General features: G+C 41.0%; 1 protein-coding gene across 7 annotated transcripts in view; it reads right to left on the bottom strand.

Annotated features, from left to right (window-relative positions):
- Positions 1–15,964, bottom strand: part of FAT3 (FAT atypical cadherin 3) — a 687,279-nt gene that overhangs the window by 121,673 nt on the left and 549,642 nt on the right. For 5 of the 7 annotated variants that reach the window (XM_051850343.3, XM_089312010.1, XM_051850335.3 and 2 more), the window contains 3 exons: positions 14,388–14,598; positions 13,901–13,969; positions 6,515–6,654 (listed from right to left, as the gene is read on the bottom strand). In XM_051850343.3, the coding sequence (XP_051706303.3) occupies positions 6,515–6,654; positions 13,901–13,969; positions 14,388–14,598 (420 nt within the window). The remainder of the gene's footprint in view (positions 1–6,514; positions 6,655–13,900; positions 13,970–14,387; positions 14,599–15,964) is intronic. The other 2 variants (XM_089312007.1, XM_089312014.1) reach the window with 1 other exon arrangement.

Below are 15,964 nucleotides of genomic sequence, written 5' to 3'. Positions count from 1 at the left end.
CCTGCCCCTATGTCTCTGATACTGTCACCTGCTTGTGACAGTCAGTGCTCCCTGTGATTCCTCATCTCTTCACCAACCAAACCGTTCATCCTGCCTTCCTTAGCCAGACATCCCCATTCATCTCTAGGCTTTGAAGACATCAGCATGAGAACACTTCTAAAATGCCAAAGAATGTGTGCATTTCCTATCCCCCACCCCAGGCCATCCTTCTTTTAAAAAAATATTTTTCTTAATGAAGTTGACCTCCTGTCTGCTATCTAAGCATTCAGCGGACACAATTAGCCTCTTTCTTAACCCACAATAATAGTGTTTTGGGAGCCTATGGAAATTGCCCATCTAGTAGCCAGAGCAACAGTATACCAGAAAATACGGATGATTATAGGTTAAATTTCCAACTAGAGTTGCTGAGTAATGAAAAACTGCTAAGGCGTTCACATATTTTAGGCCACATAGCCATTTGGACAGCTGATGAAAACTACTGACTTTTGACATAGAAAAATCCACATACACATCAAAGTTTATAAACAATTTCATAGGCTTCAGGTATCTCTAGGACCTTAATCTATCTTGGAGAGTTTAGCTTGGGGCCGGCACTGTGGCTTAGCTGGTAAAGTCACTGCCTGCAATGCCGGCATCCTTTATGGCCGCTGATTCGAATCCTGGCTGCTCCAATTCTGATCCAGCTTTCTGCTAAGCCCTGGGAACTCAGTAGAAGATGGCCCAAATCCTTGGGCCTCTGCACCCATATGGGAGATCTGGAAGAAGCTCCTGGCTTCTGGCTTTGGAATGGCACAGCTCTGGCTGTTGCAGCCATCTGGGGAGTGAACCAGCAGATGGAAGATCTCTCTCTTGCTCGCTCACTCTCTTTCTGCCTCTGCTTCTCTGTAACTCTGCCTTTCAAATAAATAAATAAATAAATCTTTAAAAAAGAGTTTAGTTTGCATAACTAGGTCCTAATTTGCCCTGGCCTGTTGGAGAAGGCAGGACTTGAGGGTGGATAAGTGGTCTGGACAAGAAGGATGCTGGTTTAAAATTGTTCCCCTGAGCATTGTTCATTCTTTGGTCCAGAACAATGCTACTTCCCTTACCAGCTCATGAACTATTCCATGACTTTATAAGAACAGAAAATGTAAGTAGCCTTTAAAAACATGAGATAATTCTTGGAACACAGAAAACACTAAAATATGATGCTGGGCTTCAGGAAAAGAGAAGACTGCCCAAGTGCTGCCAAGAGTGGCCATTTTGGGATGGCTCACAAGGACCTGGGAAAAGCTTACCAATATACCTTAAGTCTGATACAGTCACAGCAACCTTGACAAATTGTTGGCAGTCTGATATAGTCACAGAACCTTGGCAAACTGCCCAAGTTGTACCTTCATCCATCTACACTGAAAGTACCTTAAGGTCCTGTCTTGTAATTTCCACCCCAAGTTAAAAAATATCCAGAATAACTGTGCACTCAAGGCCTTGGCTGCAGCCACTGGATCATCCTCCTCATCAGAGCTCTGTCTCAGGTACTCCTTTATTGCTCACAACAACCTGTAGGGCAAATCTCTACGTTACAGCAGCTCAGACTAAGGATGTGAATCTGATTATAAAGTGTGTGAAGTGGAGCATTTGGGAAGTAATTAGATGGGATTGAGTCATTAGGGTAGAGCCCCCATGATTGAATTCTGTTAGCTTTATAATAAAAGACATAGACAGACAGAAACACGGGCTCCCTCTTCCCACATGATGCCCTGAGCGACCTCAACACTCTGCCAGCAAGAACTCCATCACCAGAAGTGAACAATGAACCCACCTAGTCTTGGACTGTGAACCTCCAGAATCATAAAGCAAAACGTACTGCTATCTTTTATAAGGCTAGCCTGCCTCAGGTATTTCATTATCATGGTGAATCTAAGTACTGACTACATTTAGACCTCGTGCTAATACTCTGCACGCATAAACTCAGGTCATTTTCATCACAACACTAAAGACACAGGTTTGGTGCCCCCATTTTACAGATAAGCAGTGTGAGATGCAGAGAAATTAAGTGACTTGCTTGAGGTGACTCAGAATGGCAGAGTCAGGATTGGAACACAGATTTATCTACTTCAAAGCCCACAAGGTCAAATACTGTATTATAAAAACTACAATCATACCCCTCACAATATACTCTCTACTTTATGTGAGGCCCTTGCTCATCTTGCCCAGAGGTTGTGTAAATGTTGAGATGCTTTGCTCTTGCATGTAGTTGTTCTGAATCTTTATAACTTGAAATTCACAAGGCCTCTTTACATTCTGTAGCCACACTAGGGAATCTTAGGAAAGAAAAGGATGTTTATTCGTCATCAGATATTATAGCTCTGAGGCACAGGAACCCTGGGAGAGTTGGGAGAACAGGCCCAAACTGAAGATGAAGGCAAGGCTTTCATGTAGACACTGAATCCCGGAGGTTCTGATTTATTTGACATTTGTGAAGTAAAATTCAACATATTGTTTATGGCTGATTTGAAGCCCGTGTCATACCATTTTTATGTTTCTAAATGAACAAAGTAGATAAAAGTTCCCAAAGGCACACTGAACAGGTGTTTTTGGGCTACAGGACATTTATTTAGCTACATGGTGAAAAGTTTCTGTTTGATGGTGAAATCATTAAGTTGTCTAGGGTCATGGACTGGAAATCCAGAATGCCTTTTATTTCGAAAAGCGTCTTTTTGTGAAAATGTCCTTGACACCAAGGGTTTTGACTAATTCAAAGAACTATTCCTGTCACCACAGTTTGAGAAGCTTGGGAAAATGTGGGAGATGCCCGGGTTCTCAGAGGTTGCTGTGGAAGTCAGGTCTTAACACAGCTCAATAGACACAGTTAAGTTTGATGGTAATGACGATGACATAAAATTTTTACTTTGGAAGCTGCTGGTTCCCACTTAAGAAGGTTATGACTCTAGGGACACACAGTGACTTTGATGTTTTTCTAAAGAATATCTCTTAACACTTTTTATTAACCTCCTTAGCTTGTCTCTGCCAAGAGGGAACTTCAAGTTCACCCCAATGCTCAAACTTCTTCTGAACTGCTCTGGAGATAACTCTAAATTAGTCTGACAGAAAATCAACAAGAATGGAATTCAAACATATTTACATTCAAGTCTTGTAATATATGCTTTATATTATTTTTTAAATGAGTAATATCAGTCATCTGAATTCAACATCGGATCATTGCAACCTCAGGTACCCAGCGAAACTCCTAAGACATGGGATGAACTCCCAAACTATTGGTAGAATAAACACTGGTAAGTTATTTCTCATCTGGCCCTAATGAAATTCTAAAACAAAAGCTTCACTAATAATTTTTAAAAGATTCATTTATTTATTTGAAAGGCAAAGGGCCAGAGAGAGAAGGAGACACAGAGATTTCTGTCTACTGATTGACTCCCCAATTCTGATGCCAACAATCTAGAATTTCACTGGGTCTCCCACATGGGTGGCAGGGACACAAGAACATGGGCCATCATCTGCTGCCTTCCCAGGCTCACTAGGGAGAAGGTGGATTGGAAGTGTAGGAGCCAGAACTCAAAACAGTGCTCTGTTGTGGGATGGGGGGATCCCAAGTGGTGGCTTAACCCACTGTGCTATAATGCCTGCTCCCTTCCTTCCCCTATTCCCTTTTCTGATGAATGTGAATCAGTGTGCACTTTGGAGATCCAGCATACTAGCCACATATATTGTGCTGAATGTGTAATATCTACTATTCAGTTACTCATTCTAAAAGTATTTATTGAGTATCTATAACATTCTAGGCACACTTAAAACCATTTAATTCCACTGCTATAAAACTCTGGAGAAAAGTCTGATAATTAATATGGTTCAATGCTTTATTTACATTTTATTAAAATGTGAGGAATCATCAAAAAGTTCTTGGGAAATGCATTATGAAAAACAACTGCATGGATTTCAAGTCTTTGAACTAAAATAAACATATTTTAATTCCATTTTTACTGCTATATATCTTGTAATTTTAAAAAATATTTATTTATTTGAAAGGCAGAGTTAGAGACACAAGGGGTGGGGGTGGTATCCTCCATCTGCTGATTCACTCTCCGATTGGCTGCAATGGCTGGAGCTGGAATGATCCAAAGCCTGAAGCCAAGAGCTTCTTCCAGGTCTTCTATGTGGATGCAAGGGCCCAAGGACTTGGGTCATCTTCCACTGCTTTCCCAGTAACTTGGTAAGTTGGATCATAAGTGGACATCTGTGACTTGATCAGGCATCTATACGGGATGCGGGTACTGCAGGCAGTGGTTTTATCTGCTACACCATAGTGCTGGCCTCTGTATCTTATATTTTTAAGGGGCACTAAAAAGTCTATGTTGGATATTCTAAGATAGGATTAATTTAAGAAACTAATTTAAATTCATGCTTAAAGTGAATTGGCACTAAAGACTTGGATATACAGCAAGTGGGTTGCTTTGCGTTAGTCTTTGGGTATAGTTTTAAATTGTGTGCTTTCCACTGGTCCTCAGCCTGGATCCTACCATGTGTCTATATTTTAGTCTTGAAAGCACCCTGATTAATGTGGTTTAAGTAGGTTGCCTGTACAATTTATTTCCTCCACTGGGACAATTTTGTTAGTGGATGGAGTATTACTAATAATCATGCCAGTGCAACAGGAGTAAGCAGGATCATGTAAGCAAATGGAGTCCTGTTATCAACACTGCTTGCCTTATCAAGCTTCTGGGAAAGGACACAGCTTGCAGGATCAGAAATGGTCACATACGAGTTGTCTTATCCTGTGTAAGTCACCTCCCCTTTCTGGGATTTACTCTAATAAAAAAATAAAGGGTTGTACTACAATTAACCCTATTGCTTCTTTCAAATACTAATATTTTATGCTTATGAATAGACTGAAATGAGGTGGTTGGCTCAACAAAAATATGAAATGCTCACCTCTCCCCCTTTAAAAACCATAGTCAGGGAAGCTTACACTCTATTTAAAATAAATCAATGCTTGCTTCAGGGTTGGCAAAAAATTCATTCTCATTACCTGAAGCATTGTGTTGAGAAAGTATCTGAGGACACATACACTCAGTAGAGAAAAGTGCCTTGGTCAGTTAGTTTGGAGATGTAGGAATAGCAGGAAAGAGGAGAAGGGTTACAACACACACTTATATATTGGCTTGCTCTCATGACTGGTCTAGGTTTCTGGTGCTTAAGAATAAAACAAAATCTTCTCATATTTAGAGCAAGTCTGCCCCATAGTAATACTAACATTGTGTTAGTATCACTCAGGAAGATGTACTGAGCCATGTGAAAAGCCCAGAGATTTTTCTCTTTTTCCCTCTCCTTGCATTTTATATGTATGTAAGTTGCAGAGTATAAAGGGCAGTCATCAACCCTGGTTGCAAGTGATTAGTATTTCTGGGGATAGAGACAAAAGCCATTAGTGTTTCTAACCTCCCCCTACAACTAAGGAACCACTGGTGTAGAGGCTGGAATGGGAGGAGTCAGGGCACCTGGATCCTGGTTCTTGCTCTTTATTAAGGCTGTGTGACCTTGGGCATATTTCTTAGCTGATCTCATTGTGCAAAGTAAATCTGGACCCTTGGGTATCCTATAGCTTTAACTTCCTGTGAATAAAAAAATCTGGGAGGGGCTAGTATTGTGGCATAGCAAGTTAACCCCCCATCTGTGACACCTGCATCCCATATGGGTGCCAGTTCGTGTCCCAGCTGCTCCACTTCCAATCCAGTTCCCTACTAATGAGCCTCTGAAAGCAATGGAAGATGGCCCAAGTGCTTGGGCCCCTGCTACCCACATGAGTGACCCAGATGAAGCTCTTGGCTTCTGGTTTTGGCCTGGCCCATACCTGACCAGTGCAGCCATTTGGAAAGTGATCCAACAAATGCAAGATCTCTGTGTGTCTCTCCCTCTCTAGGTAACCCTCTCAAATAAATAAATAGAGTCTTAAGGAAAAAAAAAATCTAAGGAGGTGAAGAATACCAGAGTGTTTACCCAGATGGTATGGTCATCTTCATCTTTACAAATTCAAGGGAAGTTGACTGTGTTGTCAGAGATTTATCTATAATAAATGCTCAGGAAGAATATGTGTATCACTCTTCCACGCATGAGCAAATTAAGAAAAGAGGTAACTTAAGTTATCTAATACCATTGAGAGAATCCTTTTCCTAGATTGTTCACTCAAATGAGTTTTTCATAATTTCAGTCTACCCTAAAATCATAGGTTTAATGCACCACTAGCCATAATATTTAACAAGAAAAAAATGGCAAGACAACAGTTCCACGGGAGTATAAACAAGGGCTAAAAACAACAATTAAATCTAAAGATGTCTGTTTCATTCCTATACATTTTTTTGTATTGTATATTAACTACCACATATCAGAGACAAAGGATGATATTTGTCTTTTTGGGAATGGCTTATTTCACTAAGCTTAACTGCATCCATTTTGTTGCAAAAAATAGGATTTCATTCTTTTTTTTTTTTTATGGCCGAGTAGTAATTTAACATCTCACCTGAGTGACAGCAACATTTGTCCCATCGGTGACTTCCACGCTCATGTTATAGAGAGACCTCTGCTCTGCGTCCAAAGGTTTTGCGATGACAATTGTCCCAACACCTTTCTCTGCGTCAAAAGAGCTGTCAAAATTCCCCCCTGATTTCACAGAAACAACATGAAATTAGCATATCTGAGAAATTATTACATGTGCTGAGCATAATCTTTAAAAGGGTCTCTCACATAGAAATATTTTTGACAGGCATCCCTATGGCTCAGTTTTGTACATCTGAAATGGGACTTCTTTATTTCTAACTTAATTCATATTTCAAAACACAGCCTCTACAGTGCATAACAAATGTCTCCAAAAAAAGAATGCATTGCAAAGGAAAACCTCAGCAGTAATGTTAGGGTAGTGAAGCATAAACTGACTCCATAAATTATTCAGAAAGCTAATGACCCTTCCACCCCTGTGGCATCTGTGCTAAGAATCTGTAGATCCTCTCGTTTTTCTCAAAAGTAGATTAAATTCTAAGCAAACAGTCTAATTATTATCAATAACAATGAATAGACACTATTCCTGGACTGATGGTAAACACTTGGCTGGTAGAGTTCAGATTCCCTTAAGTGAGCGTCAGAAATAAGACCATAAATATTAGAAAATAGGTAAAAGCAAAAAAGTGCTGACTTTCATATTAAAAATTCTACTTTGGCAAGCTGAGATATTAACAGAAATTTTCCTTCCCTCCTGACTGGGAATTATTTTTCTCCTAAAAAATGTAGGAAGCTTATGGGAGACTCACAAAATGGAATTGAGAATGAAGTAGAGGAAGGCATCAGCTTGTGTAACATCAGTGTATGGAACAATTTATATAAAGTTTAGAACACTTTACTTTCTTCTCCCTCCACCAGAGAGAACACACAGTCTGTGGATGGTGTGCCTAGAACAACATAGGCATTGTTGAAATTACTGCTGATGTCTCCATTCTGGTGAATCAAGGTACAGTTTAAGGTATTTCCAAAATACAGATGTTAAGAGGGACAGAAGATGATATAAATGTTTGAAAAATTTTAATTAAACATCGGTTTATATTTACAAGCTCTATTTATGTAGTCTGAAATATCATGGAATCAACTAATTTTGGTTGTGGAGAGTAATTTAACTACAGTATGTGGGGTAATGCATTTATTGATTTTATATTTTAGAAATCTTGACTTTTATCCTACAATCTTTGCATTTCATTTTGTTGATCAATGAACAATACATTTTTGTGATATTACAACTATAGATGGGCAGCTGATTTAAGGGAAAGGAGAAATTTACCTGAATTACTAGCATTTGATGTATAGTGACATAAAGTAAATAATATGGTTTACTTTTAAAAAGAGTGGTTATATATCTCAGATACTTATTGCTTGCAGCTGTCATATACACTTAAAATTATTTAATTGCTGGAGAGAACATAATTGCCCTTGACATTTAATTAAAGTTATGGAGATACAGGGATACCAGAGAATTGCTTGGAGATGACATATTATTTCAGAAATTTCATCTAAAAAGAGACTCATCTTCCAATTAATATCTTTAATTGATTTACTCAGAAGCACTAAAGTTAAATCCAAAAAAATCTTCTGAAGACTAGGATAAGGAAAAATGAGGTGATATCCAGGAAAAAAGGGAAACAACCTTAAGGTCACTGTTTCTCATTCAAAGGGAATGCTTCATGTTAATAGCCACGTGAAATCAACATGGAAGGCTGGTCCCAGTGTCTAGAATAACCATCTTAATGAGCAGAGTAAAACCATTTTCTATCAAGTGGTATATTCTGCAAAGTGAAAAAATAAAACAAAAACAATCCCCCTTAAAAAAAAAAAAAACAACAACACTTTTCCATGGAGAGGGTCAAAGAAAGGTCTTAAAATTGCATCACAGGACGCAAAGGAATGATAAAATACATCTTGTCACACTGCTTCTGATGGGTATTTAATCACATTCTAAATCACCTTTAGAATGTTTTCTTCAAGTTGTTTACTGTCTTAAATCTGAGCACGGCTTATTTTCTTGGTGGAAGGGCACGTGGGGGAAAGGAGTCTTCCTCCTCTGTCAATTATTTTAGAAGGTCAGTATTTGTAGATCAAGATAAAATGGAAATTATAACTACAAAACCTTAGTTTGTTAGAGTCTAAAGTATATGACAATAACATTTAGAGAACATGCAAGCATAAGTTTCCAGTCTCAGTTCCTGCTTAACTGGGCTGCTCCTGTGTGCTCTCACTGGCTGAGACTTGTGTTTTCCTGAGGGCTTGATATAAAGGACACAACCATTTCACCTGCTCAGTGGCATAAATTTATATAGGAAATGCAGATTTTGTGGTTCTTCTTAAGCTTTCTTCATATTAAATACAGTTTTTGGTCAGTTTTGGGATTGTCATATTTCACAGTCATCTCTGAGGGGTGTGTGTGTGTGTGTGTGTGCAGGTATGTGGGTATGTAACTGTATTTGTGTGACTGTCTCCCTCATTCACCATAGAAAGATCTAAAGGAGTAGGAGAGATAGACTGTTGGAAAAGCAGAGTTGAAGTGTGTTGGGGAGTGAGCCATGGGATATCTTTTAGTCTATCAGTACAGCTAGCAGTCTCTGATAGATACTCATTTCCAGCACATTTGCTCCTAGTTAAACCAAGATTTCATGTAAAACAAAACTTCCCTAAGCCTCAAAATGAATTTCTGACAAGGGATACAGAATCTAGACCAGCAGTTCACCATCAACCCTTCCGCAATTTAATAACCTACCACTTAAGCATCCCATTTCATAAAGGACTCAGTATCTCTCCCCGAGGTCTCATTTTTCAGGTTCCCTTTTAGCCTGAAAGGTGATTTCATTTTCAGAGGAAACCATGTCCGAATCATCCCGGGTGAGAATATCAAATGCAAGGAGTCCCTTTTCACTAGCAGCGTTCCATTTAAACAAGGTGTGCTTCCTCAGAGCCAGTAACAGAACATGCAAAGCCAGAGTGTATTTGGTGCAGCAGCGTGAGCTTCAACAAAAGGCGAGGAGAAGGGAGGGCACTGCCGAGCTGGTCTGACTGTCAACAAGGTGGGGAATTAGAAAAGTCACAGCCTGAGCATTGCTGCAGGGGGATGCGGCAGAGATGGTTAAAAGCGAGGTTGTGAACAGCCCACATAACAGATAATTCACATCAGGGACATTTCCCTTTGACCATTGTTGGTCAAGGCAGGTGCCCTAGAGTAAACAAAAAGCAGAAGTGGTACACTGGATTTCTACCGGGTTCCAAAGCTAAAATAGCAAATAGGAAAGTCTGATAAAAGACGTTAAAAATGGGACGTGAATGAAGATACTTTGAGCCAGCAGCCACTGCTTGACTGAGCTGGGCAGCAGGGTACTGGGCCACAATTTGGTCAAGTTTTTTCTTTAAAGGTGGATGTGAAGCACCAGGGTATCTCTATTAAGAGATCCAATAGTGAAAAATCCCACAGCTTCCCCCTGGGGAAGCTTCTGGTTCTTCTAGCATATGACTCCATCCCACTCCACGTGTCATTATAAAAATAACAACCCAAATGTAGTAGTCACCGTGGGAAAAGTGTTATGCAAGAAGCTTCTAAAACACTAGGCTGCTGAATCTCAATGAATTAAGGGAGTCATACACAAGCTGTTCATTCTAGTTCGGCATGTACACCAAACTTAAAAGAACACTGTTAATACCAGTTATGGTTTGATCATGAATAATCTCTCTTAGAGTGAAGCAAGCACTCAGGGCTGAAAAAGATATTTACATGGAAGGCAGGTGGCACAAAGAGGTGAGGAAACAGTGGTAGGAAGGCTCTATAAAGTCCTTACTAGAATCTAGTTTTCAGTTTCTTAAAACAATTAATGCATGAATTACTTCTAGGGTTTTTTATTATTTCCTTAAAGGCTCTTCAGGTGTGCTCCTATGGACTAGATAGTTGTTATGCAGACAACAAGAGGCCTACTAGGCATCAAATTAGCAAAAGATGGCAGAATGGGAGAAATGAAATTTGGACATCAGCTGAATGACTCTGAGTAACAGTCACCCTGATGGAATAACAGGTGTATTGAAAGTGGATGTGGCTTCTTTTAGGACGGGCAGTTAAGAGTTTTGTGATGAACAAGTATGGCTTCCTGCTTAGGGAAGACTCAGAGATGCCCAAACTCTAGTTGGATGACAAAGCCATTGCTATCGCCATCAGAGAGTTTAACTAGCCTATTTGATTCAACCCCAAATAAGGAATGGCTCCTGTGGGAACGGAGCTCAAGAAGGAAGGCATGGACTTATGAGCAGGAGCAGCCAGGAGCCCAAAGTCTGCAGGGACCTGTGATAAACCAAGGGCCAAGATTTCCTTGAGGTTATCTGCAGCACAGAAAGATATTCCTGCCAGAGGAATTGCTGTGTGCTAGCAGTCATCATCAGAATTATTCCCACAGAACAGTCTTTCTCCTTTCAAATCACCAGACAAGTCAAATAAAGACATGTTAGGTGCTTACTATCTGCAAAGAAAACCATTTTTGTAGTCTAAACTCAAGTGAAAAACTAAAAACAAACCAACAAAAACAGCTGCAGCAGCCCCCAAGCAACTGTAGGTAAAGAGGAATGGTTTGAAGTGTGTCATAATGGAGCCTTTACAATTCAAAATTTGCCATCAGAATAAATATATAGGAACTGAACTGTGAACCAGACTGTGTGCACATTAGAGAGTATGTAAATCAAGGAGCTGCTGAGTTGAAATCATAGTCTCCTGAGAAGTGTGAAGATATGTGATAAAGCCACAAAGGATTATGGGTTATTTCTGTTCTCTTCATTTTCTTTTCCATTTTACACAGAAAGGGAACATGCTGTGCACTGGGCTGTCTAAACACAGAACAGTTGAACTTTATTATGTTTCCTTTTAATTACAGCTTTCTTAACCTAGTTACAAGTAGCACTTCTGTTCCTGGCAGCTGAAGAGTCTAGCTGTATAACATTATGAGCAGCGATCTCTTTGGTGGCATAAGACGTCTGGCAGATCCTCAGGGCAAGGTCCAGACACAGTTTTGGTGAGTTGCTATCATAGTAGGAGGAAAGAAACGCAGCTGGACAAGTGCTGGATAGATGTGGAAATGTAGAAATGAAGAGATTATCCTCGGGGGAAAAGCATACAGAATCACTCTTTCTGCCTCCTTGAGAATTCATTAGCATTTCTAGGCTCTGAGCAACGGGGCCAACATGCTGGCTATCCGTGTCTCAGTGTCTGTACGGGAGTCTTAAGGCACTTGGTCTATAATGGAAGCAAACTTGATTCTCTTTGCAAGAGTCCTATGAGTACCTATACTTCACCTGAGACCTCATTTCAGATCCAGGCTCACATTGCGAGCCTTGGGCTTATTGTTAGCATTTCCCTATAGTACACGGCTGCATCTTAAGCACTGAGGGGAATTATTCCCTCTCTGTTCCTTTTACGAGATCTTGGCCAAATAAGATGTTGAAATAAAGAAGAAAGGAAGAAACCTATGAGAGTTCCCATAGCCAAAGATAAATAAGCAAGAAATCTTTAAAGTGAAAATGAAACATCTGAATATGATAAAGAAAACAATAGGTATTTAGAGAAGAGGAAAGATGTTGTCAGCAGAATGAGGAAAAAAATGATGCTAACAGAATGGAAAGATTTTTCAAAAGGGGGATTTGGTGGGAGAGAGAGAAGATCAATACTACAAGCATCTGGGGAAAGGGTTTTACTTCTGTGGTGAAATAAAGAGTTGGTGTTTCAAGATGCTGCTTGCTGCATGTACGGATGGAAATCCAATCATGTTCTGTTTGGGCATCAGGCCCAGTAAGTTCAATTTGCAAGAGAAGCTTGGCTGGATGTTACCAAATTTACAGTGAAATCTCTGTGAAAGAAGCATCCGACTGGAGAGACAGCTCTAGAGGTCTTCATCAGGAGGACTACTCAGTGCACACCAAGCCTCCTATTGCCTGCTTGGTTTCCAGTGCATCCTTCTCTGGGCCATTCTAAACAAATCACTATTGCACAAGATGCACACGACGCACACGATGCTGAAGGCCCTGCAACAGGCACACCTACTGAACCTGAAATGCAGTTTCTGTGACTCTCCATGGGGCGGTGGTGAAAATGGCTGCAGAAAGAAGTGAGCGATGAATATTAAAACCCTTCTTTGCACTAGGAAAGAAGCTGAAAATTACTGTGAAGATGCAGTAGGGCAGATACCTTTCATGGGTCAGAAGAGTTTCCATTTCCAATACATTTAGTGAAAATGAAGAGGGAATTGAAAGCTTGTATGAAGACTGTGGTGGATATGGATAGTGAAATTCATGCTAATTAAATAAAGACTTGTTGCTATCAGCCCATACAAATAATGTAGAAAATAAACCCTTTCTTTTTGGGAGGTCAGAGGGCTCTCTATCATGGCTTAGAGGGAGGTGTGTGGGTGGTGCATGGAGCATCCTTTTTCTTTGTTTCCTTAAAACAGATATAGAATCTATCTAAATGCTTTCCCCAGACCCAGCTGTTCCTGAGAGGAGAGGCAGGTTCCTGTCCATCCTATTCAGGCAGTGACGTGTGGAAGGAAATGATTCCCCCAGACCAGCTCTCTCTTGGATCCCCTGCCTCCCACTGAGAAGCGTGGGAAGCTGGCCACAGCTCCATCCAGAGTCAGGTCCTGGCGGCGCATGCTCTTCCCCTCTCCTCTTAGCAACAGCCTATTTTGTTTTCCCTTCCTCCACACTCATTTCCTCTCCAGTGCCTCTCGCTGCCGGTCTGTCGAGGGCAATAGTGTTGTTTTGCCCTTTTCTTTTGCAGCCTGGCGTGCTTGCTTGCTTGCTTTCAAGGAATTCCAAGTTTGGCTTCCAAGGTCTATCCTGCATGCTTCCATCTGCTTTCCCTATTCAGCCTGTGTGGGACGGTTACTGGCTATACATCTATGTTCCATTTCCTGCCCTTCCTTGTATGGACAGTGGCCAGGTGACTCTCCTGATGGAACTTTTTGGTATATAAGTGGCATTGCTGCTGCAAAACAGAGGGGCTAGGATACATTTTAATTTCACTTTCAAGTGGAAAAGGCCCAGTTAAATAGACCAACCTACAAAAAGATCAAGACAAAACAAAAGCCCACATTCCTCAAAAACAAAGAAAAAAATCAGAACCACCCACCCCCAACCCAAATCCCAAACCTCAAACAAAGGAGTCATTGGACACGAGTAATGCAATAGCTGTTAGAGGCATGTATGAAATCTGTGTCTGCACTTCAGCCTGTCACAGGCAGTTATGAAAGATGTAATTCAATTTGCTTCAAAAAAAAAAAAAAAAAAAAACCCGTAAAAGGCAGATTGGATAGCTGTATTTTAGCAAATGTGTTTGCACTAAGGGTACCTTCTGTTGAACAGTTCTGCCCACAAGCTGTCTGTAGAATATAGAACATCTCTCGAGCATGCTTGCCACCTTGAAGCAGGGCAGTCGGGAGCAGAAAAAAAAAAAGAACAGAATGCAGAAAAAAGGTGAAGAAAAAGAGAGAAATGAAGGACAGCAAGTCTAGTACCATCAATACATTTAGAAATGAGATTAGCCAAGTGTGACAATAGAATTTAAATGACACACAGAAAGACATTAAGATTGCAGTACATAACGTACTATGGAAAATCCAGCCAGAGAGCACTTTCTGTTCAGCTTAGCTACAGAATCAGAACGAAAGCACAGGTTGATTATTCATTTTACTGGCTCTTTTGCATTCCAGCACTATATATTTTTAATCTTAGTACTAGTCATTAGTTGTTTTATTTATTTAATAATTTGTTGTCTAGTTACTCCAAACAGTCAATTATTGCATTGCCCCAAACTGCTCTGGATGATTCAAACTTACCAACTATGTCAAACCACAGAGGGGTGTTAGCTGGCTGCACGGACACCACCCCCACAATCTCGGTTACTCTGTCACTTTCCATGACAGTGAAGTTATAAAATGGTTCATCGAAGGTCAATGGGATAGGTGAAGGAGGTGGTTTCTTAATCCATTCAATGTGAAGGCGGGCCGTGGAGGATTTCTGGGGGCGCCCATTGTCCACAGCCTTGATCTACTCAAACACAGAGAGAACACAGGAGAATGTGTTAGAGCGCTGATGCTGTGGAAGTTTGGATCTGTTAGTCATATGTTGTTGACTAGAGTCCCTCCTTATCACAGTGTCTGCAAAGAGAACAGTGGAGACCTGGAGAGAGTGGGTCAGGGATCGGGTAGGGGCAGCTGAGTCGGGAAAGTGGGATGCTCACTCCCTGTTCATCAGAGGCTAATCTGGATCACTACCAATTTATAGATACGAAAACTCTGACGAGTAAATGTTGCCCTTACAGTTTGCAGTGCTTTATGGGCTTGAAGCATAGTCACACGAGCAGGACAGCTAATCTAACTCCTTATGGCATGGCCTTGAATCTCCTCCCTGATGTTGATACTTGAGAAGGAATAAAGTACACTGTGAATCCTTATTTCTGTGTCAAAGACATGTGAATAGTTTGTGTGTGTGTGTGTGTGTGTGTTCATGTTTTGCAGATCTTACTTCTACTTGATTCTGGAAAAGCACTCCACTCACACAGGGCCCCAGAAGAGTGATGGGGGCAGGCTTGGGAAAGGCAGCAGCCTTGGTCTAACTGCCTTAGAGGGATGTCAGCTATGCCAACTGCAAAGCAGTGAAGTGCATTTTCTCAGCGGCAAACTGGGTTCCTGGATGCAGCATCATGGGAAGCATGACTCTAAGGACTTTGCTGTCAGTGTTTTCTGCTCCTAAGTCGATTGATACAAGGGCTGGGGACAGCGACTGTCCTCATCCAGCTGTCCAGGTGAACGGCTGTGGTGTCCCAGACTCAAAAGAGAGTCAAAAAGTCCAATGAACAGAAAACCAAAAGATCAAAACAAGTCAAAATTTTGCAAGAATTTCCCAGTATTGCATCTAAAAAGTACCATTTGGGGACACATAAGCCAGCAGTGGTAGCTTTTGAAAACAGAGCCAACTTACAGCAGCCTCATGCTATGTGTTCATAGGTTATCATGCTGTCCCAGAGAATCCCTGCAGGAGGGAGAACCCTTAAAGAAACACATCTGTGTCAGGTTCCCCAGGAGCTGGGATAAGCATTAGTGCAAGTGATTTTCTTTGGGAGAGGGCTCTCAAAAGAAAGGGAGTAAAATGATCAGGATGGGTGGGGTTAGGGACTATGCAGTGATGTCCTACGGATGTCATGAGGAGCCCTGTATCAGTAATTGCACAACAGAGTTGGATCTTAATATGCTGTTGTCACAGTCATTGGTTGTGTGCTGCTTGGCTAGGGGAGGGAGAGTGCAGTCTCTTGGGTCAACAATCAGCCAAGGATGCTTCTGTAGAGGAGGAGGCAGCTGTGAGCCCTTGGCAGCCAACACTCACAGCAGCTGAGGGACTGATGGACCAGTGTGGT

This window comes from Oryctolagus cuniculus, chromosome 1 (genome assembly GCF_051225735.1).
Source record: "Oryctolagus cuniculus isolate XC-2025 breed Fujian yellow rabbit chromosome 1, ASM5122573v1, whole genome shotgun sequence".
Classification (NCBI taxonomy): domain Eukaryota; kingdom Metazoa; phylum Chordata; class Mammalia; order Lagomorpha; family Leporidae; genus Oryctolagus; species Oryctolagus cuniculus.
Note: the sequence above shows the minus strand (reverse complement) of the source record. Positions and strands in the feature narration are given on the sequence as shown.